This window comes from Lacerta agilis, chromosome 1, assembly GCF_009819535.1.
Source record: "Lacerta agilis isolate rLacAgi1 chromosome 1, rLacAgi1.pri, whole genome shotgun sequence".
In the NCBI taxonomy this organism is placed as follows: Eukaryota; Metazoa; Chordata; class Lepidosauria; order Squamata; family Lacertidae; genus Lacerta; species Lacerta agilis.
This window is the reverse complement of record NC_046312.1, coordinates 97,686,986-97,710,289: the sequence shown is the minus strand read 5'-3', so window position 1 is coordinate 97,710,289 and position 23,304 is coordinate 97,686,986. Positions and strand designations below refer to the sequence as shown.

The window sequence follows — 23,304 nt, the reverse complement described above, 5'->3', positions numbered from 1 at the left end:
TCTGACCCTGTTACAATTCCCCAACAATTCACAGTGCTTAAGTCACACCAGAGAAACATTATTGTACACCTAATGTGTCATTATATTCTCTCAGGGCAAACCACAGCAAGGCTAGAGTCAAACTTGCAATGGCACAAGATACTCCTGTAATAGTTCATCCTCTACTCACCACATCACAATCTTCATTTGAGTTGATCATTCTTTCTCTATGAACTCCAGTACCTAATTTCTTACTCCTCCCCAATACTGATATTCATTTTGTTTTCCCCAGAATGTCTGTCGACTGAGAAATTTAATAGCTAACTTCCTCATATTTTTAAACTACTCTTTCACAAAATAAGACCACCAAGTTAAGGAGACCCTCCAGTTACACCAAAACAGCAATGTTACATGGCACTGCTGAGAGTTTTATCTTCCCAAAGGCTGTGTGAAGCAGTGGAGGTTGTCTTTATGCCATCTAGAAGAAAGTCACACAACATGAGAGAGAGAGAGAGAGAGAGAGAGAGAGAGAGAGAGAGAGAGAGAGAGAGAGAATGTACACCTAAGAACTGTGATGAGGAAAAGCAGCTGCAATGTCATTTGTGCTGCCCTACCTAAGGTTAGAACCAGAATGGGGAACCTGAAGGTCTTCAGATGCTGTTGGACTCCAACTCCCACCATTCCTGACCACTGACCATGATGGCTGGAGATGCTGCGAGCTGGAGTCTGACAACATTCTAGAGGGTCACAAGTTCCCCATCTGTGGATTAGAAAGTGCCTGATTTTGGGCCACCCCAGATTTGAAACCTGAGGATTCTTCAGAGCAGAAATGCTTCCCTGCAAGCAGATCTCTGCACTGCCAATGATCTCAAAGAGCTGGGAACCCTTGCCCTGGAAATGTCCAGGTTCCCAGTGAGCTCTCAGACTCCCTGTCATCTACCCCAGGAACACAGGAGGGCATAGCAAGCCAAGCAAAATATTCAGGGCCACTGCTGAAATGTCCAGCTATTGGCACATGAGACTAAGGGGTAGAGACTCCAGCAACTACATAAAAGCTCCAGCCTTCTAAAACTGGTGAAACAAGATAAAGTCAGCACCCTCTTCCAGTTCAGTCAGAATACACAAACAAAACCTTCGACTTTGAAGGTTTTTTCATTGCTTAGGAGCTGTTTGTGCCCCTTGGGGTGCCTCCTCTGGGCACTTTGAGTCACTTGCTCATCTAGACAACAATGAGACTTCATCTTGCTTGAACAGAAACAGCAAAAGTTGGATACAGAAGTTGTGTTATGCCATCAGCAATGCTAGACACAGCAGTACAGTTCCCTCCTATTACTGGCATGCTCTCCTATGGTTATGGAGCAACATTTTGTCCTAAACCCATGTGGAGTTTACAAATTATTCCATCATCTACAGATTATTTCCCAAGGTGTTACCATTTGCTAAGTCATTTGGGCTACCTCTTCCCATTTCATATGCATACTTGTACATTTGGTTTGGTTGTTTATGCAGCCCAGTTCTCCAGGTTAATAATCGTTTTTAATCCTTTTTGAAAGCTGCATTTTGACTGCTGACAATAAGCATTTTTATGACTTCCCAAATTTGAGTGCTTCCACTGGTTCATATGTGTTTCTGCATATGAAGACATGAAATATATATTTGGGACTGGCAGAATATGGAAGTTTGTTTGTTTGTAAAGTGGTCTTCGCTCTATAGGCTGCTTTTACATGCTTCTCCTTAAACTGTTTATCTGGCACGTCAGCAGGCAGCTGGTGGAACAAATAGTAGATGCTAGGAAGCACATTCATTTTTTAAAGCGTTAATGCACCCAATCCAAATGACAGTAATGTGCTTCCATCCGTTAAGCTCCTCTTTAAATGTTTTGGATTGGAGGGTCATAATTTAAATGAAATGCAACCGCCAACCTGGAAGGTATAAAGACTGACATTATTTCCCCATCGGGGGGGGGGGTAAGCCTAGCCAGTAAGAACCCTTTCGCTGAATCAAAAATCCTGAACTAGAAGGCTCCCAAATTTAGAGAAATATAGACATTCATAACATAAAAAATAAAAATAAATATTGCCACCCTTTCTTGCTTTCCCTGCTCCTGCCGAATCATATTACTTCCAAACAACCAGGAAGCTAGTATCTGGATTACTTATAAATAGCCGGGGGTGGGGTGGGAGGATAGAATATAATGCGACTGAGATTCACTTCTGTGGTCTACAAGCCTCCTGTTGGGTAGCCCCCGTTGCAATAATTGCAAGAGGCTATCAGAAGCAATGTACAGTGGTACCTCGGGTTAAGAACTTAGTTTGTTCTGGGGGTCCGTTCTTAACCTGAAACTGTTCTTAACCCGAAGCACCACTTTAGCTAATGGGGCCTCCCGCTGCCACTGTGCCGCCAGAGCACAATTTCTGTTCTTATCCTGAAGCAAAGTGCTTAACCTGAAGCGTTATTTCTGGGTTAGCGGAGTCTGTAACCTGAAGCGTATTTAACCTGAGGTACCACTGTAAATGACAATGGTAGCAAAGAGTGCCATCACTGGTGATTAAAAAAAGAAGATGGCAGTGGCTGCAGTCACATGCAAGGGCATATAAGACCACAACAAGCATGTGCCACTTCATAAGCTTTCCGTTCAACTTGATATCATGGCTGAACTAGAATTTTGTAGAATAAATGAAATTCTAGTGAGTTCAAGTTCAGCTTGGTAGACTTGTTTCCTCAGTATTTTTACCGCAGGTTGTGTTCATTCCTTGTTCAGAATGGATATGGGAAATTGATGCCAGCAGGGTGTGTAACAGTGAGAGGTGGTGTGTCTCTCAACACTCTTTTTTAACTTGTCTAGCTAATCTGCACTGGTGGTAGTATATAAATCTCTGAACAACTTGGAACCAGTTTGCCAACAAAATTGCCTTACTCCATATGCACCAACCTTTCTGGTCAGTGGAATTGGTGCTATGACAGATACTACATAATACTTGTTCCACATTTGTAAGAACTCCATGGTTTGGGGTGGCAGTGCCTACACTTTGGAACTCCCTGCCTATCGAGATCAAGCAGACTCCCTCACTGTACAGTGGTACCTTGGTAGTTGAACGGCTTGGCTCCTGAACGCCGCAGACCCGGTTTGCAAATGTTTTTCAAAGCCGAATATCTGACGCGGCTTCTGACTGAGTGCAGGAAGCTCCTGCAGCCAATCGGAAGCCGCGCCTTAGTTTTTGAACCGTTTCAGGAGTTGAACGGACTCCCGGAATGGATTAAATTCGAGAACCAAGGCACCACTGCACTCTTTTGGGCACCTGCTAAGAACATTCATACAAAGTTGAGGGCATTTTATTCTGCTTTAGTGTTTTAATATTTGTATGCTTTAAAGTAGGGCTGTGAATTTTTCTGGATTTAAATGTTTTATCTTTTGTAAACTGCTTTCAGGTTTGTTTGGGTTTTTTTTTAAACTGAACAGTGTACACTTTTTATGAAACAAATAAACAAATAATCTATTGCTAGAGAAATAGTGACCTTTATTAACCAGGCAAATCACACCATCAGTGTCTATGGGACTTTGTTATGTTTATATATTACATTAAGATTGCACCTTCACTCCAAGGAGCACTAGACAGCATACATGGCTCTCTCCCCCATAGTATACTGAAAGCTTAAAATCACTATGGAATCACTTAGTAGTGTATAGCTGTAACTAAATAATTTTAACATATATTTAAGCCTGCAACATTGTACAAAAGCAGTGCCAGTTAGTGATGAATATTTTAGTTTAGTGGGTCCAAAGACTGTCTGCAACATCCCTTTATATGGTTCGCTATACACATTTCACCAATATTGAGTTCATTTTTATTAACAAAAATATACAGCTCTCTCCTTCACAACAAAGATAAAAACGTTTATAAAGAATGCATTTGCGGGTCCTTTATTTTTATTTTTTTTGAACTTAAGTCATTCAATACAGTTTTGAACAAGTCTAAAGAGATTTTAAGGCAGGCATTTTGTATTATATCATTCCCCAGGGTTATATGTATGATCGTCTTTACTAAAGCTTCTTTCGCTCCCAGTTGAATAAATATGCATTTTATTTCACTAATCTTGAAACAACAGGAATAAAGTTTACCCAGGTCTTTTATACCTCAGAGAACAAAACAAATACTACAAATCTTTAGAGAGAAAGGATATACAAAAAAGGCTTGAGGTGAATGTTTCAAAGTAAATATTCTTAAATGATGTGCAAATTATTCCAGCACTTGAACACGATTTATGAAAGCGGATTAAGCAGCTGAAACAAGAACCTAGTTTAAACTGTTGGGCTTCAAAGTCAAAGATGAGAGGTGGTTACAGGAGAGGGAAGAAGAAACCAGATAGCAATCTATGGTGAAGATTTCCGATTGATATTCTTTAATTTACTCTCTCTTACATTAGCTATCTTTTCACTCAGACTTAAACATAGCAGGAAGTATAAAATTGCCTTCTTTTTTTGCAGCAATGTTCCATAAAGTTGAAATATGTACTGGTGGTAATCGAGTAATAATAATGAGATAATTAGCTTAATGACTAGTTAACTATTTATTGTTGCATACAAGAAGTGAGCAAAAGAACTTGAACCAATAACATATCATCCATCCCAAAGCAGTCATTGTTTATGGACAATCTACAACTCTTCCCTTCATGGAGGGATTTTCATATGGTTCAATAGATCCTTCTTGCTCTCCTCTACCCACAGCAGGCATGTGGAGAGGCACGTGCTGGCAGCCTACCAGAGCAGGCTGCAAAATGGGAATTCTGTACATATGTTTTATTACCCCCCCAGTCAGTCATTCCCTTGCATGAAGCTGAATGCACAGATTTCTCATTGCCTGGTTTGGCTGGACTCACTGTATATTGTAGTGGTGGAAAGGAGCGGATGGACTGAATTGAGAAGGCCTATTTCTCCAATTTTTCACCCACTTTGAAACAATCTGTTTTGTTTTGGCACTGTTTGGGTGGTTAGGTGAAGAGAACAGACCCACCAAGTCCCAGATTTACAGAAGCCGTCCCGGTTTCTGATTTGATCACGGAATGTCCCACTTTTCCTTACGATGTCCCTATTTTCATCAGAGAAATTTAGAGGGTATGGTAGGATGTCCCTGTTTTCATTGGAGAAATATTAGAGGGTATGGAGTTATCCAACCCCAAAGCCATCTGAAGATGCCTGAAGACATCTGAAGGAAGTTTTTAAAATGTTAAATGTTTTTGTATATGCTGGTAGCCACCCAGAGTGGGTGGGACAACCCAATAAGATGGGTGGAGTATAAATAGTAATAGCAGCAGCAGCAGCAGCAGCAGCAGTAATAATAATAATAATAATAATAATAATAATAATAATAATAATAATAATAAATAATGTAATAGTATGTCCCTACTTTCATCAGAGAAATCATAGATTCATGTTGCAGGGTATGAGAGAATGGGCAGCTAGGTGAAGAGGGGAAGATAATGAAAACAGCCACCATTCTCCTGCCTTGCCCCAAAGTCCTGTTCTGAGGTCCTTTTTTAATTTTGGGAAATTCAAAATACCGGTAGCTACTGTCACAAAAATGGCAACTTCCTTTGTCACCTTCTCTGTACAATATTGATAAAGATTGTACCCATGTATCAATACCACTGACCAACAAATAAGAGGGCACAAGACTAATAACTTTTTATGTCATGGTGTAATAGCCAACCCCACATACTCATGAAATGTTAAGTACAGTCCAATGGTAAAGAATGATTAGTGTTAAGTTCACATGGTTCTGTAATGAGCCTGCTATTCTATTAGGTAAAGGAAAATGTAATGATCTTACCCAGAGAAGATTAATATCTAACATTATTATGTCTTAAAATTTAGATGGTTCAATAAAAGCGAATTAAGTGAACAAATATGAGTTTTCTCTGCCAAACGTTTAAATGGATGCTATTCAAAAATATTATTATATTCAAACTAATATTATCAAAAACTGCAATGAAAAGAATACTGGCGAGTGCTATTATCCTGCTGTAATTATTAGTGATTGCATCAAATAATAAATGATAGAGAAATAATCAAGCTGGGGGAATGAGGAAGTGGATCCCTTAATTTATAAGATACCAATACAATCTAAATTGCCACCATTTTCCAGATTGAGGAGATAGGCAGCACCATAACATTATGGTCTTGATTCAGAGACCCTTATGCATAGCAAGGGGCTGCATGAATCTGTGTGTCTACACCTGCCCAACAGATGACTGGTGCAGTGAGTGTTACAGGGCCAATCATCTTGCATGGGGAGAGAATGTATAATGAGATGTCTTCTGTGGCATCATAGGAGCATCTGTAGAGGAGACCCCTTCCATGTTGCTGTAGTAACTTTTATGAAGAAGCACCAGATGAACATTTGTGATGGGTATGATTGCTTCAAACTTTAAGTGTGCTACTGCTGGATCAGGAGAACCAGGTGAAATAAGACTATCATTCAAGGGCACTGACTTGCCCCCATATTGGGGGGGGGGGAGTACACTAAAACAGAGATGTCCACATTCAGCTGGGGGTATATGCAACAGCAGGAGTCCCACCCCTCAGCAGGCACTCCCTGCACTAGCCCTGCACCAACGTCAAGGGACAACACTGTTTCCAGTCCACAGTTAAGCAATGCTGAGAAGACTGAGGGCAGGAAACATAAGAGTCCATGGTACCTTCTCTTGAAAGAGTCTAAGAATCAAGCAGCATCCGTGCAACATTATGAATCCTGACATGGCCTGAAAGAAGCAACCAGCAATGGAATGGGTATGTCATCTGTGAGGACATAGCTCCTTCCTAGCACTTAAAAAAATAATGCATCTAGCTGTTTTACTTATGGATATACAAGGAACAGTAATGAGAAGGAGAGATAAGAGTTATCAGGTTGCACATCTAGGACTGGAGGATGAAGAAGGAATGGTTGCTCCTCACATCTGAGAAAGTCTGACTTGTTACCCAGATCTGCCCCAAATGAAACATTCAGACTCCTGGAGTAGATAGAGTCTCTATCACCAACATGGAACCTTGTCTACTATCAGCTGACTTTATGGCTATAACATCAGCCCATTTTTGGTACTTTTTAAATTTTCCTCTTCATTCCCTAGCATTATGCAGCATCATGCCTGATGAAGAAGAGGTGTAGCATAGAAAAATACAAAATGTGGCAGTGATCCAGAAAACTGCAAGGATCTGCAATTTATATTTACCGGGGCAATGTAAGGCTTCATGCTCACGGGATGTGAACTGATCTGCGGCAGATAATGCAAACCTCAATGCTCTTGTAGTTTGAAGATTGCTGAATTGTAGACTGTGCTGAAATATACTACATCCTTTGACAGCCATCAACGAAAAGTCTATATCACAGTAGTTTGCTATACCAGGACCATAACATTGAAAAGAATTACCGGTAACTCCAAAAGTGGTTTGAGTTGTGCAAAGCATATTTCCTACCTTAAATGAGAATCTTCCTTACTAATTATTTCAGTTCCATGGTTTGTTTCAGTTTAAATGTAAACAATAATAATTAGGTGATATACATCAGAGTAGGCCCATTAAAATTGTAGCCCATTGATTTGAGTGGATCTCCTCTGGGTATAACTTGGACACTACTCATAATAATAATTATTATTATTTAAATGTATATATTTCTTTAGTTTGCAGAGAAGAGCAAATAACATGAACACCACAGAAATGCATTTCAATTTTTAAAACACCTTTTGCAATGCCCTCATTGCAAATACTGCACATACCGTCTTTGTGCTCCGCAGTCAAACTGGACAATGGAACGACCACCTGTTAACTGCTAACAACATGTCATTACCAGTTCTCATGCCTTTTTAAAGCAATTTTGGCTCTGGCTGCCGATAATTCTGGCGACGATACTGGTGTGAACATTAAGGGCATAGAAAGCCAAAGGCAGAAAACTGACAATACAGTTTGTGCTTTGACTACGAATAAGTAAGCACATGCTAACATTTTTCTAATTCCACATAATTACTGAGTCTCAAGGGGCTGGAAGAAAATTCCAAATACATATTTGTAAGGCAACTCAGTCTATACTATTTAAACACACACAAAGCTTAAATCAGCCGGATTTCACGTTGGATTGTTTCTACTTCTAAACACAAAGTTAAAGCACGACAGGGGACCCTCAGAACTTTTTGTAGTTCAAGTGCTGGGTTGTATGCTAACTTTATATCATTGGTGGGAACTTGATCTGTCTTCTAAATCATTACTGAAGAGATGTTAGATTTATGATGCCAAGAAGCATAAAAGACAACAACAAATGGTGAGACAGCTTACTGGCGTTTTGCCCAAAACAATGGCAAAGAGGTAGAGGCCCTTGGATTGTGTCTGTTCACCATGAGCCATTTTTAACTAGGGTTGAATAAAGCAACAATATAAGGAGTTCTACCAAAGCTAAGATTTACATTCCAATATGTACATACTGGAAAAAGATGTGCTTGCTAAAGTAATAAATATATTCAATATTATTTCTACATAGATGTATAATTTTGGGACATTGAGTACACTGATGCCTTTTTGCTGGGAATTAAATCTGTTTATTTGGGTATTTATATCCAAACTACTTATCATCTCAGGTATAGCTAACTGGGACCTACATGTACCAGTTATATAACACCTGAAAGCCAGGCGCAAACAACTCGGGAAGGCTGTTATATTCATATCCTGCTTGCAATTATGAGCTCAACAGTGGCATTTGACTCCACAGTGCTGGAAACAGAATGCTGGGCTAGATGGACCTTTGGTCAACCCATCAGGGGGTCTTAAGTTTCTTATGGAACTGCACTTAACTAAACCAGCAATTCTGCATTGTGGTGTTCCTTGAGAGTATCTGCTCCCTAATGGAGTCCCTACTGAACCTTCAGATCTGCCACTCCAGGAAATAAACGAGGGTTTCCTAACACACAAGAGTTTACACAGACCAATTTTTATTTTATTTTTTAAAAGATCACCTACCTGCTGTCATGATTTCAAACGTTTCTGCACAATATTGAGCTTCTGCTGCTGCTGCTACTACTGCTACTACTACTACTACTACTACTACTACTGTTAATAAATTCACAGAGATTGAATGCCGTGTGCTTTAAAAACTTAAGAAGAATTTTGCTCAATCAGGCCAAGGGTTCACCTAGTCCAGCATCCCACAATAGACTGCTAGATGTCTCTTAGAATCCCCCAAGCAGTGTGTGATAACCAACACAATGAGAGCTGTTTGGACTTTGGTTGTGCAAGTGACAGGATCACTTAGTGAAAAGTCACCATGTCCTCTCTGGTTAACAAGATATATAACAAGCTGGTTAACATCTATATACCAGCAACATTTTGTGAACTACTGAATGTGCTGTTTTAGTTTTGAGGAGTTGTTTTTTTAAAAGCATTGTGTAGAAACCAGGCACCCACTCAATCTTGCATTCAAGCCCTGGCTTAAGACTTTGCATACTGTTTTATTTTATTTTAATTTTTTTAAAGAATAAAAGTTTCATTGAACACATGAAGGCTACCCTCCTCCATGGACTTCTGCCATTCCAATATGTTATACCTTTTTCTGAGCTTAAGTTAGCTCCATTGCATGCCACCCCACATTTCAACTTTAAAAGATTATTATTCTTTCACGCAAACCCCTTCGGCAGTAAGGCTACCTGTCCACAGTGATACAATAAATAAATATAGGAAGGAAGGAAGGAAGGAAGGAAGGAAGGAGGGAAGGAAGGAAGGAAGTTGAAGATGGCCATTGCAGTGCCTGGAATCAAGGGAAGAACCTTGGATAGTAACATTGAAATGCATGAAAGAAGATGTAAGTGAAATAATCTGTCTTGACCAGAAACCTTGGTAGGGATTCAGACTTGTGGAAACAAAAGAAGTTTTCACCCAATTTCCTGCAGTTTCCTCCTCCCATTGAAGGCTCTACAGCCATCCTATGCCCATTTGAAGGGCAAGCCTTAATTTTTTAATACAACTGGTTATAGGAATTTCATCCTTCAGCTCAACACACAGTTTTTCCCACGTATTTGGACTTCCAAGTATTTGGACTTCATCCCATGATCATATTGTTCCTTACTGAGAACAGAATTAAGATTAGGAGCCATTGGCTAAATGTGTATAATATTTGAATACCGTAATAGGAATTGTGTTGGCCCAACCACTTCCACTTCGGTTATCTAAAACTCTTTGCTTTTCACATTCTCTATGAGGTGGTTCAGTCAGCTTAATGTTGTGAAAGAAATGTGCTTCTGATTTTTCTATTCATGCAGGGGAAGTCACATGGTCATGAAAATCATGCCCCTTGCCATTACACTGTTCAGGCCTGTAGACCTCTTGCATAAAGAGTTATTTGCAGAGGCCAGCCGATATATCATCTAAACCAGTTTTAAGTTCTCTCATAGTTCCATGCTAATGCACTATATGAAAAAGTACTCTCGTTGATCCAATTGTCTTCTTGCACAAATGTTTTGGATGTCCTCCAAATAACTCAGATAGCTGCCTGAATTGCATTACAATAAGCATGCTATGATGTAATATTTCTTTAAATATACATAAGAGGGACTTACTCAAAGACCTTCTGTTTTCTGCCTTTGGCTCCTTAGATTCAGCCTCAAAGCTGCTCAACAATTCGGAACTAGAGGATCTTGCAAGCTTGAACTCATTTTTCCTTGACTTGTTAGTCTTCTCTTTGGGCTAGAAGAGAAAAATGATAAAGAAATATATGGAACAATATGCTTGATTTAAAATGTCTGACTGAATGGAAACAGAGACAAAGAAAACTAAAATACGTTCATCCTATGTTGACAAAATAAATATTAAAAGTTTTGAGAAGTACGGTACAAGATCTGTTCGGCACAATGCTGCTAAAATTGTGGTACTTATAAGTAGGTTTTGATTCTGCAAATAAAAATTAGAAATGAAAATACATTGGGACTGCTATATAAAAGTTGGGCACTTTTATTTGAAAATACCAAACTATGAGAAGATTTTTCTCCCCTGTCTGTGGGTTGGACCCTGAGTTCATTCCTGCTAGTGGGAGTATCCTCTGAGTAAAGGTCTGTTTAGGGTATGCTTTCACTGGTGGAGGGGGGGGAGTTAATTTTTGCTGATTCCCCCTTCTCTCTGAAATAACCAATGTCAATTTTCACACTTGGGGGGATTGTTGCAGAAGGTTGATCCAGAATGTGGGAAGTGTTGTTATAGCAAAGACATCTGCCAGTTCTCCTACTGCAGTGTTTCCCAAACTTGGGTCTCCAGCTGTTTTTGGACTACAACTCCCTTTATCCCTAGCTAGCAGGACCAGTGGTCAGGGATGGTGGGAAATTTAGTCCAAAAACAGCTAGAGACCCAAGTTTGGGAAACCTTGTTCTACTGCATCAAAGGCCTTCTGTCCTGCAGGAGATGTGTTGGAGAAGCAGACTCCTCCCTGCACTCCTTTAATTAACTTTTGGCATCATCATGATATCAAATGATTGACAGGTAGGTAAGTTGGGCAATAAAGATCTAGCCCACCAGGTTAAAAAGGTTCCCCACTCCTGTTCTAGAAGCAAGACTATAATCCAGGAATCGTTTACTGGGTAATAAGTCCACAGAACACAGCACAACTTACATCCAAGTAAGCATTATAGGATAGAACTATAAATTAATTTATACAGTAATATGGGTTCTGTTTTGCTTTAAAAATATGTTTAAATTTTTGTTTAAAAAATATGTTGAGTACAGAATTGAGGTTTCATTACTCAAATGTCCATGTAAACAATAATTGTGAGAAAGATTTTTTTTTGGGGGGGGGGTAATTTAATTTCCCCCCTTCCTTTATTCTAATCAGCTTAAGGAAGCATATATATAGTTCTCGCACACCCATTGTTTCCTTACAACAACCCCGTGAGATAGCTTGAAATGACAATAAAAATGGTCATTTTAAACAATTAAACACCGGGCATGGGCAGAAGTGCACTTGCCATCACATTCTCCAATCACATTCTTGGTAAAAAAAACATCTGCACAACAATTAGCGTTAGAAAAAAGAACACCTTTCACTGTAGGCAATGAGAGCCCCCCCCCCCGAAAAGCTAGCTGCCATGCAGGGTAGAGAATTGTTTTTTCCAGATTGCAGTCAGGGAGGGAAGGCTTAAATCATGGGTAGGCAAACTAAGGCCCAGAGGCTGGATGCGGCCCAATCACCTTCTAAATCTGGCCCGCAGACGGTCCAGGAATCAGCATGTTTTTACATGAGTAGAATGTGCCCTTTTATTTAAAATCTCTGGGTTATTTGTGGGGCCTAGGAATTTGTTCTCCCCCCCAAAAAAAAAAATATAGTCCGGCCGCTCAGGGTCGTGTGAGGGCCTCTCACGAGAAAATCCACTTGCTAGGCTGCTTGCTTTAACGTAGTATTTATTATATACATATTTACAAAACAGAGCTCATTTCTCAAGCATCCGACCCCTCACTATCAGTTGCCAGCACTGCCCGCTTGCAGGACCGTCCCCAGCAGAGAAGTTTGGGCAAACTCCTCCTCTTTCGCTGCTCACGTCGTTTCCGCTCACGTCTCTCCGCTGCTGATGGAACGACAGGCTCTCCTTCCACTCGACCACAGGCAGTGCTGACCCTCCACAACATCCCGGGCTCCCTCCTCCACCTGACAGTTTTCACTTAACCCTTTCTCCTCCCTCTCCTCTTGTTCCTCTCTACTGCTCTCCACAGCCTCTGTCTCGCTCCTTTCTCCTTCTCCCTCTGCTCCCAACCTTCCTCTGACTGTCCTGTGACAGGCCCCCCACAAGGTCTGAGGGACAGTGGACCGGCTCCCTGCTGAAAAAGTTTGCTGACCCCTGGCTTAAATCTTCCCTCACTGCATCCTACAGTACCATAGGCTATCACTTCCCTTGCCTTGCATGTATTTTTTTTTTTCTTTTAAAGAAAGACATACATGATGGCTAATCCTGTGATTAATGTAATTATTGATAGGCACAGCAGTACAGTTTATTTAAAGCCTTTTGAGATAATATCATCACGTAGGATTGCCTTGGCATTTTCACTTTCAAGGTGCTTTACAATTCTTATTAGTTTGTCTCACTATTAGGGCTTTAAAAGAGGTGCGTAGATTCGACACCAAAATGCCTCCAAACCACTCGCAACAAGTTCTATTGAAAAATGCAGTGAACAAGGGCAAAAAGGATACATGCTGCACAAATAGTTCTAGCATAATTAGGAGAGTTGAAAAGTGAAATTTATACTAAGTACGTTCAAATGCACATGAGGGGTGGCGGTGGCATAAATAGAAATTGGGAGGGAGAGGCAATTAAAATGGTTGTCAGAAAATACAGTCCTAAAATACCAATGACAAAGAGAGAAGTAACATCAGATACATCAGAATATTTTCTAGCGCCATTCTGGCAAATAAATAATATGAAAATGCATAAAAGACTCATATGTATTAATAGTCATATGAAAGATTATATACTGTAGATAGCATAAATAGAAAATGTAAAATTTCATTAGTTATTAAGCGCTTGTGTGCTTTTACAACCCACAGTAAACCAGTGTTGTCATTATTTCACAGCAATAAATGCACCATTCTGTCTTAGGATAGAATCAAACAGCATTTTAGTCTAGCAACACATTTTATCTGGAATATTTATTTATTTATAGCATTAAAAATGCATATAGATCTTCACACACACATTTATATAGTGATTAAGAGGGGGGTTCACATTATTAAGTTCACTTGCTTTAAAACTTGCTTAGATATGTAATCACATGCATTGTTCCATGATACTTTTATCAATAGCCAAAACAAATACATACCAATCTGTCAATTACATTTTTTATAGCATTGAACCACTCCAGTATGATGAAGTCAATATCTGAGTGAAGAAGGACCTCATTTCCGGATGCTGTTGTGATCTAAATGACAATGGAAAAGTCATAGGTAAGCAAACTATGTGAGACACACTTTTTCTTTTCATGTAATTCATTTAAGAAACACAGACGTTTCAATAGCTTGCCATTTTTTAATGCCACTGGTTCTATAATTATGGCGGTTAGGATATCCAGAATGTAGGAATGTAGGAAGCCTACAGTACTTACTCTTGAAATAATCCCCATTGGAAAGTGAACTTTCCAAGTAGATGATTTTCAGTGCTTGGAATTAACTAGTTCAGTTTAATGAAGTTCACTAAAGTAGTTCAAAAATCACTAATTTGGATAATTGCTGAGTGAACTAAAGGTGGATTAAGTTCATTACGTGGTAAAACTCTGAATGATTTCTAGCTCATCTTCACATTCTCCTCCCCTTGCAGCAGGAAGCCTGTGTTCTTAGCTTTCTTTCTTTTTAAAGTAAGTTAATTGAAATGTATAAAGAAGGTTAGAAAGCAAAACATAAAGCCAACTTTCTAAGGCTTATTAGGCAGAGATGGAGGCCCTGCTGTTGCTAAGGTTGCTTAGTCATTTAATCATTGTTGCTAAGCAAAACTACAAATGCAGGAACAAAGTGAATAATGCATTTTGCCTTTAACAGCTTTATGGCTGGCACAAATAAAACAGGATGAGCAGAATAAAATTACAAGGAAGGCTTCACCTGTTGACATGTGTATGGGCCCTGTTTTACTTCATAATTCAGCATTGCAGCTGGTAAAATTCTGAATGATCATTTGGTCTTTTTTTTTTTAAGAAAACCACAAGTATGATTAATAAAATCACAGAATTGTAGAGTTGGAAGAGACCCCAACGTTATCTAGTTCAAGCCCCTGTACTGCAGTATGCAGTAATCTCAATATGTGGTCATCCCTCCAATTTGAAACCATACCAAACTCTGCTTAGCTTTGAAAAAGTGCTAGCAGTTTCCACTGCTGAACCACTATATGAACTTTTTATAAAAAGTTCATTTGGATGAATTTGAGCTGAACTAGTTTGTTTCGTAAAATGAACCAGTTCCTCTTTTGAGAGGATGAACTAGAACTACTTCTTTAAAATGAACAGACATAATGTCAGATATGTACAGGCTATACCCATATGACTGGAATGTGGAATACACAATGTGGAATACACAATAAAGACTTTAGGGCATGTTACATGGGCATTCTGCATAAAATGCCCTTCCCATAGTAGAAGATTCTGCTCTTTACCACAGTGTGTTTATTTACTGCATTGATGATGAGAAGGGGTGGGGTTCAGACAGGGCTGATCCATATAATAAAACATTTGGACACGGAGGCCAGGATGGTGATCATTTATCTGGGGGTGGCATTTTCCTGGCATCTCTGAGAATTGTAAGGTGCAATGAGCTAACTCTTATAATCAGGTACTACTTCATTCCAAATGTGTTGATCCTAGGAGCATCTTTTGAGGTAATGCTTTATATTTACACTTTTTATTATTTATTTATTTATTTATTTATTTCAATTGGCTCATTTTAATCAACTATGAATCTGTTTTTTCCTCTTCATGTCATCTCCCAGTGCCAACACTTGCTAAAGTTTTACTGATTGTTCTCAACTCTTTCTCAGCTTGAGGGCAAGTTCCAATTAATGGCTCAAGAGAAAGTAATAACTGTAACTTAAACTGGGACATATCATTGCAGCATTTAAGATGTTAATAGTCCAAAGCTGAGAGGCGATTCTGTTGCACTTCTTCCCCCTGGTCATTATTTTTTTCCAGATTCTCCACTGCCTCTTAGTAAATAAGGGACTAGTGCTGCAATCTTTTGCACACTTACCTGGATTATGTCTTACAACACAGTGAGGTTTATTTCTTAGTAAACTTCTATAGGATCCATCTATATGGATATTTGAAATAATAAATGGTTTTTCAAGTGTGGGAGAAGCCCAACACAATGAATAGTTGGAATTCCACACATAATATTTCTAGGCAAGAAACTAGTCATCCCGCCCTGTTTGATTATGTTCTCTTCCCAAAGAATAGGCTGTGTGTACAACTTAAAACAGCTGTTGCCTATGGCAGGTGTTCACAGATATTTCTAAGAACAAAAAATCTAAGCTGACCTAAATAAGACACATCCATTATATTATATAGACCTGAGATGCATGCATGTAAGGAATATCCATTATACTTCATAGGACTGTGATGCTCAGAAATAAAGCACATATATTTTACAGGATGCAGCAACTTCTGTCACAGCAACAGTACAAAGGTAACTAACTGATGGAACCTATCACTAACACTTTTCAAGTTTACAAATTTTAATTTTGGGTAGGTTTCAACTGTTTTATATGACACTACAAATGTATTAATGTGTGGTGAGAGACATGAATTAGACTAAACACAATGGTCAATCCAATCTAGTGCATCTCTTCCAGTACAAACAAACCACCACTTAAATTATTACAAGAAACAATATTTTCAAAGTAAAAGCAACACACGTAATTAGAGTGACTTTATTTTGAAGGCTTAAGAAGGAAGCAACATAGTTCACTCTTCCGTTGAGTAAATTTGTGCTTTATTAAAATACAAGTATTTCAGCATTGCATAAACATTTGTACCCTTATGATATGTAAAAGAGATACTTCAGTGCTAACAAGACCAAAGCAACATTCATTTTGAAAGAGTCTTCGTCTTAATGTGCTGTTTGTAATAATCATATATAATCGGTGATGTATGAATATATCAGCAAAAGTAGATCATAGAACAGGAAGAAGTGAATTCATTCAAATACTTGCTATTCGAGATACAGTTCAAGTCTCTTTCTCTGTAATCTTCAGAGTTACTAAACACTTTCAAGAAGACTGCTACTGCTCTCTACAGTTTATATGCATCCACTTCTTAATTACAGTCAGTAATTGACTTTGTTCTGCTCTGTCCTAGACATTCAGAGGAAAGCATTTCCAAAGACTTTGGTTTGGCGAATTGCATTAAACTGTAGGTTTTCTAACCCACTTCTATATATTTCCTACTTAGAATTGCTGATTAAAAAGTTCTTGGAAGGAATTGTTAAACCATATTTGCATTTCTAACAATAGCATTGTTTAAGACCAATGGGAATATAATTCAGAGTGGGTGGGTGCCAGATTTGACTTCAACAATTTACCACTGCAGTCCTAAACAATGTAACAACAACAACAACCAAGCAGTCTCCCCATGAAGGCAATTTTGAGCATATCAGCCATGGATAAGAAAAAAAAAAAGACTACAGAAATACAAAAGGGATTTTTTTTCTGAAAGTCTCCAGAAAAGCTGCTGCCCTCTGTTTTGCTTCTGTTGCTTTCTTATTTAAGATCTCAAAAAAACAAAAAACCATTCCTTTTGCGTGCATTCCATTTTCAAGACACACACTCTAAAAGATAAAACTTATTTAAAATGGCATTATGAGCCAGTGCTCACAGTAGTAGCTAGCTCAAAGGAATGAAGGATTTGTGCAGTCCTGATACTTTAATTTAGGCATTAGTTCAAGCAGGTGGTTCTGAGTCAGGATTCGTGTGTCCTCCTTCAGCCTTTGTCACTGACTCACTGTGTCAGTTTGAGGAGAAATGTAAATTAATGGGCTGGATTCTGTACTATGCCTTTGCTTCCTGAAAAGCTCTTGAAATGTCGGCAGTGATATCTATTCCAAGAACTGAACTGAAATGAAATAGCTGCCACATATTTGTAAACTGGATTCAAGCATTCCCAGCAGTAGGTCCAATGTGAACTGGTGCGCTTGTCAATGTCACCAACTGCATTACTTCTGGCTCCAGATCCTCCTCCTCCCATTCCAAATCAAACAGAGAAAGCATGGCGGGACAGCGGGGAGAAATTTTGAATTGGAGCACCTGTAACTAGCACACAATATTGACGTTGACCAACGATGATACACACACACACACTCAGCTAGCTTTCCTTGTCCTCTTCAACTTTCAGTTCATAAACACTTTCTATGCCAACAAACTTTTAATTAAAGTAAAAAAAACAACAACAACAACCCTTCAGTTCATTTTTTCCAGGAATAAAAGAAGAATGATGCAGCTATGAGAGAAGCAAAGGCAAACCAGAAGAAATCACCCAACAGTGATTTCGGTGAAGTGCTTGCCAGTATTACATTTCTGCACATTCCCTTTCCTGTTTCATATGGGAGAAAGAGAATCAGAACCAGAATAATAGAAAAGATAAAGCAAGCCACGACACAGACCAGCTTTTATTCCTCTGCTCAGAAGAATATAAGAAGAGCCCTGCTGGATCAGACCAAAGGCATCAAAGTTCAGCATCCTGTTCCCTACAGTGGTCAACCAAAAGGCCTATAGGAAGCCCACAGGCATGACACAAATGAAACAACACTTGCAGTTGCTACCCACCAACTGGTATTCAGCGATCCCCTTTTTATGAATTTGGGTGGAGAAGTGGTGAGACTGTCACCAGTACTCATCACGCAAGCCTCGATAAACAGTTTGTGCCAAAACCTGGCCTAGTATTTGATATTCACTGCAATGGTGTGTTTGCTTTTATCTCCTATAGGGCTTCTTCTCTCCTTATGTTTTGATGGGCTTTCAGTCCATTCTTAGAAATGGGCTTTCTGTGTACACCTCTCCAAATTTCCAAAGCAATTAAAGTTCTGTGATCCAAATGAATTATGCAAATGAAGTGCACATTTTATACATGCGTGTCAAACTGGAAAGGAGAGAAACTACTAGTTCTGGAGCCCTGCTTTCTTACAGAAAATCCTGTATACCTTCAAACTTTTGTTGGCAACCTTAAGAACCAAACATCATAGATATAGATACAGATGATATAGAGATATAGATATAGAGATATAGATATAGATATAGATGATATAGATATAGATTGACGAAGGTCAAGTTCCTCTGGATGGTGAATTATGCATCATTACTGATTAATGTATTTTGCAAATCCCACTTCTAATCATGATATAGACACAGTCAAGGCAAGATGGTACCAAGTAAATATGTTGAATTGTCATTACGGTATTTTTTTTCAAAGAACAGTTGCCAATCTAGTGATTTGATTCCTCCAGTCTTGTTTTCACTCCTGGATTCCATTTCTGCCATCCATTTTCACAACAACTTCCTTTTGATTATAAACCCATTTTTTATTTTTTAAAGAGGCTAGAATAATAATTAATTTTATTTTATGTGGTATAGTTACATGGACCACCAGTTAAAAATAAGTACATGCAAAACCAGCTGCAGCAAGATGTGTCTACCACACCCTTGGTGAATAGAAACAAGGTCTAATTAAAATAAAGTTTCAAGACACATAGCCATTTAATTAATTGGTTTTGAGCCTCCTTAGTCATTTAATTAATTTTGTTTGAATTACATTTGAATTAAATTAAAATAAAGATAGGGATTTTTTCAGTTTTAAAAACATGTCAAAAGCAAGTGTACCATTGGAAATAATATATATTCTTCCCACTCCTGATAACCCTGTTGTTGTTGTTTTTGACAAAGTTTAGGTTGAATAAATGAAGCTGAGGTGGAGGGAACCTTGTATTAAAAATATATATGTTTATGTTTCACTATAATATGGTTAAGTCTAATGTTTGGCACATGTAAATAAATCAATAAAGAAAGTCCCATTCCAACTGCAGTCCCCCACTCCATTTCATAATATGATATTTTGTACCAGATGAAGAGTGTTAAATACTGAAGAGTACTCAAAGGTGTTTATGTACAGACGAAAGAAAGGAAGGAAGAAAGAAAGAAAGAAAGAAAGAAAGAAAGAAAGAAAGAAAGAAAGAAAGACATTATCAGGCAGAAAGTCTGTCTCAGATGATAGTCTTACATTGGTAACTTTCAATATTCCTTCTGACAAGTCCTGGCTAGCTGACTTTTTCTTAAAAAAGAGAGAGAGAGGCTAAAGTATCAGTTTGAATAAAAACTTCCTAACTAGACTTCCAAGAAAGAGGGGGGAAACCCTGCTAGTTAAAACATTTTGTGAGAATGTATCTGCCTTGTATCCCCCAATGTTGCTAGATGTTAAGTAAATATATGCTCATTGTAAAAATAAAATTAAAAAAATGTTGCTTTGGCAACTCTCTTATTAAAATGCATTTGTAACCCCATCTGTCAAGAAAGTTTTGAAAAGTTGTTTACTTTGGATAGCAGCCCTATCCAGGGTTACCCCAGCAAACAATGATAGCAGTCTTCAGAAGTTGTGTGAGGAACAAACCACTAGGGATCCATTTTTGTTTTAATTGGCACACACAAACACTTTTCTGGTCTGTCAAGAAGATCAAGCTAATATGCATGGAGGGTGTTATATTCTCAGCTTTTGGGAGTACTAAGGCTCCTTTATTTAGTAATTTAAATGATAGACTGCAAAAACTTTGCAAGTCAGAAAAAAAGGTTTTATATTTTCATGGGGAATATTTGTTTTAAGGAACAGAAAATGTTATACATATCTAAAGATGTTGACCTTAGGTTATAATTACCTGCTTTTTCCAACTCTGTAAAATTAGTTGAACAGAATAAATATTACTATATAAAACACCCAACAAATATTGCCTGCATTGCTGCAACTTTCCCTACTATTAAAAATAATAATGGGATGGTATTATATGCAGGTATTTATAGTGCATGTTTCCGTCGTCATCTTTAGCATGATTGATCTGAATGTAAAATTGCTGGAAATCTCGGCAGTGCCATCATATCAAATCAACCTGCCTATCAAAGCAGTTTGTTATTTAATGGAAAGAAAACAAATGTTTGAACTAAATTCACCAGTAGATCTCAAGTGAGTTTAACACTGCAAGGACTGGGGTCAAATTCAAAAAGAAGAGCATTTATTTAACTGAAATTGAGTTGAACCTTTGATACTCAAATTTTTGTCCGGAGTGCTCCTATAACACTGACTTGTATGGCATAATAATTTCCTCCAAAGTGGAACTTCGGATTCATGAGAAAATCACAAAGTTTCAGGACTGCCACTATTCCCAGCTCATATGTTTAAGAGTATTTCCTGCTGTGCTCATACTAGCGCAAGAGACAAGGAAACCCAAAACTCTTATGCTTAACGAATTTAACAATTTCAGATTCTCACTTTCTCATTGTTCAGTTTGCCACAGTTTCACATCAGTTTGCAATTATTATTATTATTATTATTAAACTTCTCATGAAAATTCACCAGCCCTTTATAATATACACTTTTGTATGCACTTTCCCTAATGGGATGCATTTTTGTACATTTTCTTCACTTAGATATTCATGAGGCTGTTAGTATCGCTGGTGGTTGTGCAAGTGAGGACTCCTCCCTGCCCCAGTTCCCCACGGCCCTCACTTATTACTTGTACCCCACCCATCTGACGGCCCTACAGGTAATTGAAGGTACTACTGGCTTGGTATTATATGTCCATTGGCATCTGCCTGTCTTGAGAGACAATGGAGTACACCTCCAGGGATGAAGTAAAAACTGATGGGTGGGCAGTGTGTATGGAGGTCCTGGGACTAGCTTGGCTGCAGAATTGCTGGAAGGACTTAATTTGTTCCGGAGGTCTGTTCTTAACCTGAAACTGTCTTAACCTGAAGCACCACTTTAGCTAATGGGACCTCCCGCTGCCGCTGTGCCGCCAGAGCACATTTCTGTTCTTATCCTGAAGCAAAGTTCTTAACCTGAAGCATTATTTCTGGGTTAGCGGAGTTGTAACCTGAAGTGTATGTAACCTGAAGCGTATGTAACCCAGGTACCACTGTACTCAGAAGATCAGAGAGAGAACCACCATTATTATTATTATTATTATTATTATTATTATGCATTTTGGCGAGGACAACAAACATTTATCAACATTTAGGAATTGCCTTGTTTTGACTTGCACTAAGAAGAACACCTGTTAAGTTTAGAACTGCACAAGTTATTTGCACAGGTTTCAAGTGGGTTTCTTCTATACTAAAACAATAACTTTCTAAATAATTACATGTTCTATAGAGAAATATGTCTAAAATAAGAACAGCAGCTTGAACATCCTCCAGCTAAGTTAACATTGGATCCAGGTAAGAACAAGAGTAGGAGGTCTGTTTAGTCTTAATTGTAACACTAATTCAATTGCCAATCTCAAAAGAAAAGAAAAACTAGTATCAGGGAGAAGCTGGAAGGGTTGGGAATCATCTGGGTGAGGAGCCCAGAGGAGACCTTCAGGGTGGCATCTATCTATTTACCTGAGGGTACTGCTAACAATATGCACCCGGAGGAAGTAACTCCTTTGGCCATTTCTGGCAACTGGGCCCAAAGCAAAACAAACCATCAAACCAGACCCATAACTTGTTCTGTTTTGAGCAATGGGCTCTACATGATCAAGGACAAACTGAAATCTTTGGAAGGATTTTGGAAGGCACCTCTAGAAGAGCAGCACTCACCCTCAGACTATGCCTTAAGACTTAAGTAAAGCTGCAGATTTCACTTTCTTGGGTTCCATGATCACTGCAGATGGTGACAGCAGTCACGAAATTAGAAGATGCCTGCTTCTTGGGAGGAAAAGCAATGACAAACCTAGACAGCATCTTAAAAAGCAAAGACATCACCTTGCCGACAAAGGTCCATATAGTTAAAGCTATGGTTTTCCCAGTAGTAATGTACGGAAGTGAGAGCTGGACCATAAGAAGGCTGATCGCCGAAGAATTGATGCTTTTGAATTATGGTGCTGGAGGAGACTCTTGAGAGTCCCATGGACTGCAAGAAGATCAAACCTATCCATTCTGAAGGAAATCGGCCCTGAGTGCCCACTAGAAGGACAGATCCTGAAGTTGAGGTTCCAGTACTTTGGCCACCTCATGAAAAGAGAAGACTCCCCTGGAAAAGACCCTGATGTTGGGAAAGATGGAGAGCACAAGGAGAAGGGGACGACAGAGGATGAGATGGTTGGACAGTGTTCTCGAAGCTACTAACATGAGTTGGCCAAACTGCGAGAGAGGCAGTGAAGGATAGGCATGCCTGGCGTGCTCTGGTCCATGGGGTCACGAAGAGTCGGACACGACTGAACGACTGAACAACACAACAACAAAGCTGCAGCTCTGTTTAAGTTGCTAGCTCTCTCTGCCTTCTGTGAGAGGAGCCTCATCATTTAAAAGGGTATTGCCTGCTTCAGCAGCCAATGACAACCACAGAGCAGAGGAGACTGTGCTCCATTCAGGCTTCTTAGCTGTAGCCTCAGTGCCAGAGGAGGGCATCCCCTTGGTCCAGAGGGACACTGGCATAATGGGTTCAAAAATCTCTCTGAACTAAGGCTCATGGTCTTGTTCCATGCATATTACCAGTCTGAATTCAAATGAAACTTTATTGGCTTGGAATTTTCCAGGGTTCCAAAATGCAAAAAAAGCTACCACAAGGACAGGAAGCTTCCTCTCTGCTGTCAGTTACCC

General features: G+C 39.0%; 1 protein-coding gene across 2 annotated transcripts in view; it reads right to left on the bottom strand.

Annotated features, from left to right (window-relative positions):
- The window catches only part of ARHGAP15 (Rho GTPase activating protein 15), a 365,517-nt gene that overhangs the window by 168,634 nt on the left and 173,579 nt on the right, over positions 1-23,304 (bottom strand). For both annotated transcript variants that reach the window (XM_033164256.1, XM_033164265.1), the window contains 2 exons: positions 13,811-13,909; positions 10,573-10,699 (listed from right to left, as the gene is read on the bottom strand). In XM_033164256.1, the coding sequence (XP_033020147.1) occupies positions 10,573-10,699; positions 13,811-13,909 (226 nt within the window). The remainder of the gene's footprint in view (positions 1-10,572; positions 10,700-13,810; positions 13,910-23,304) is intronic.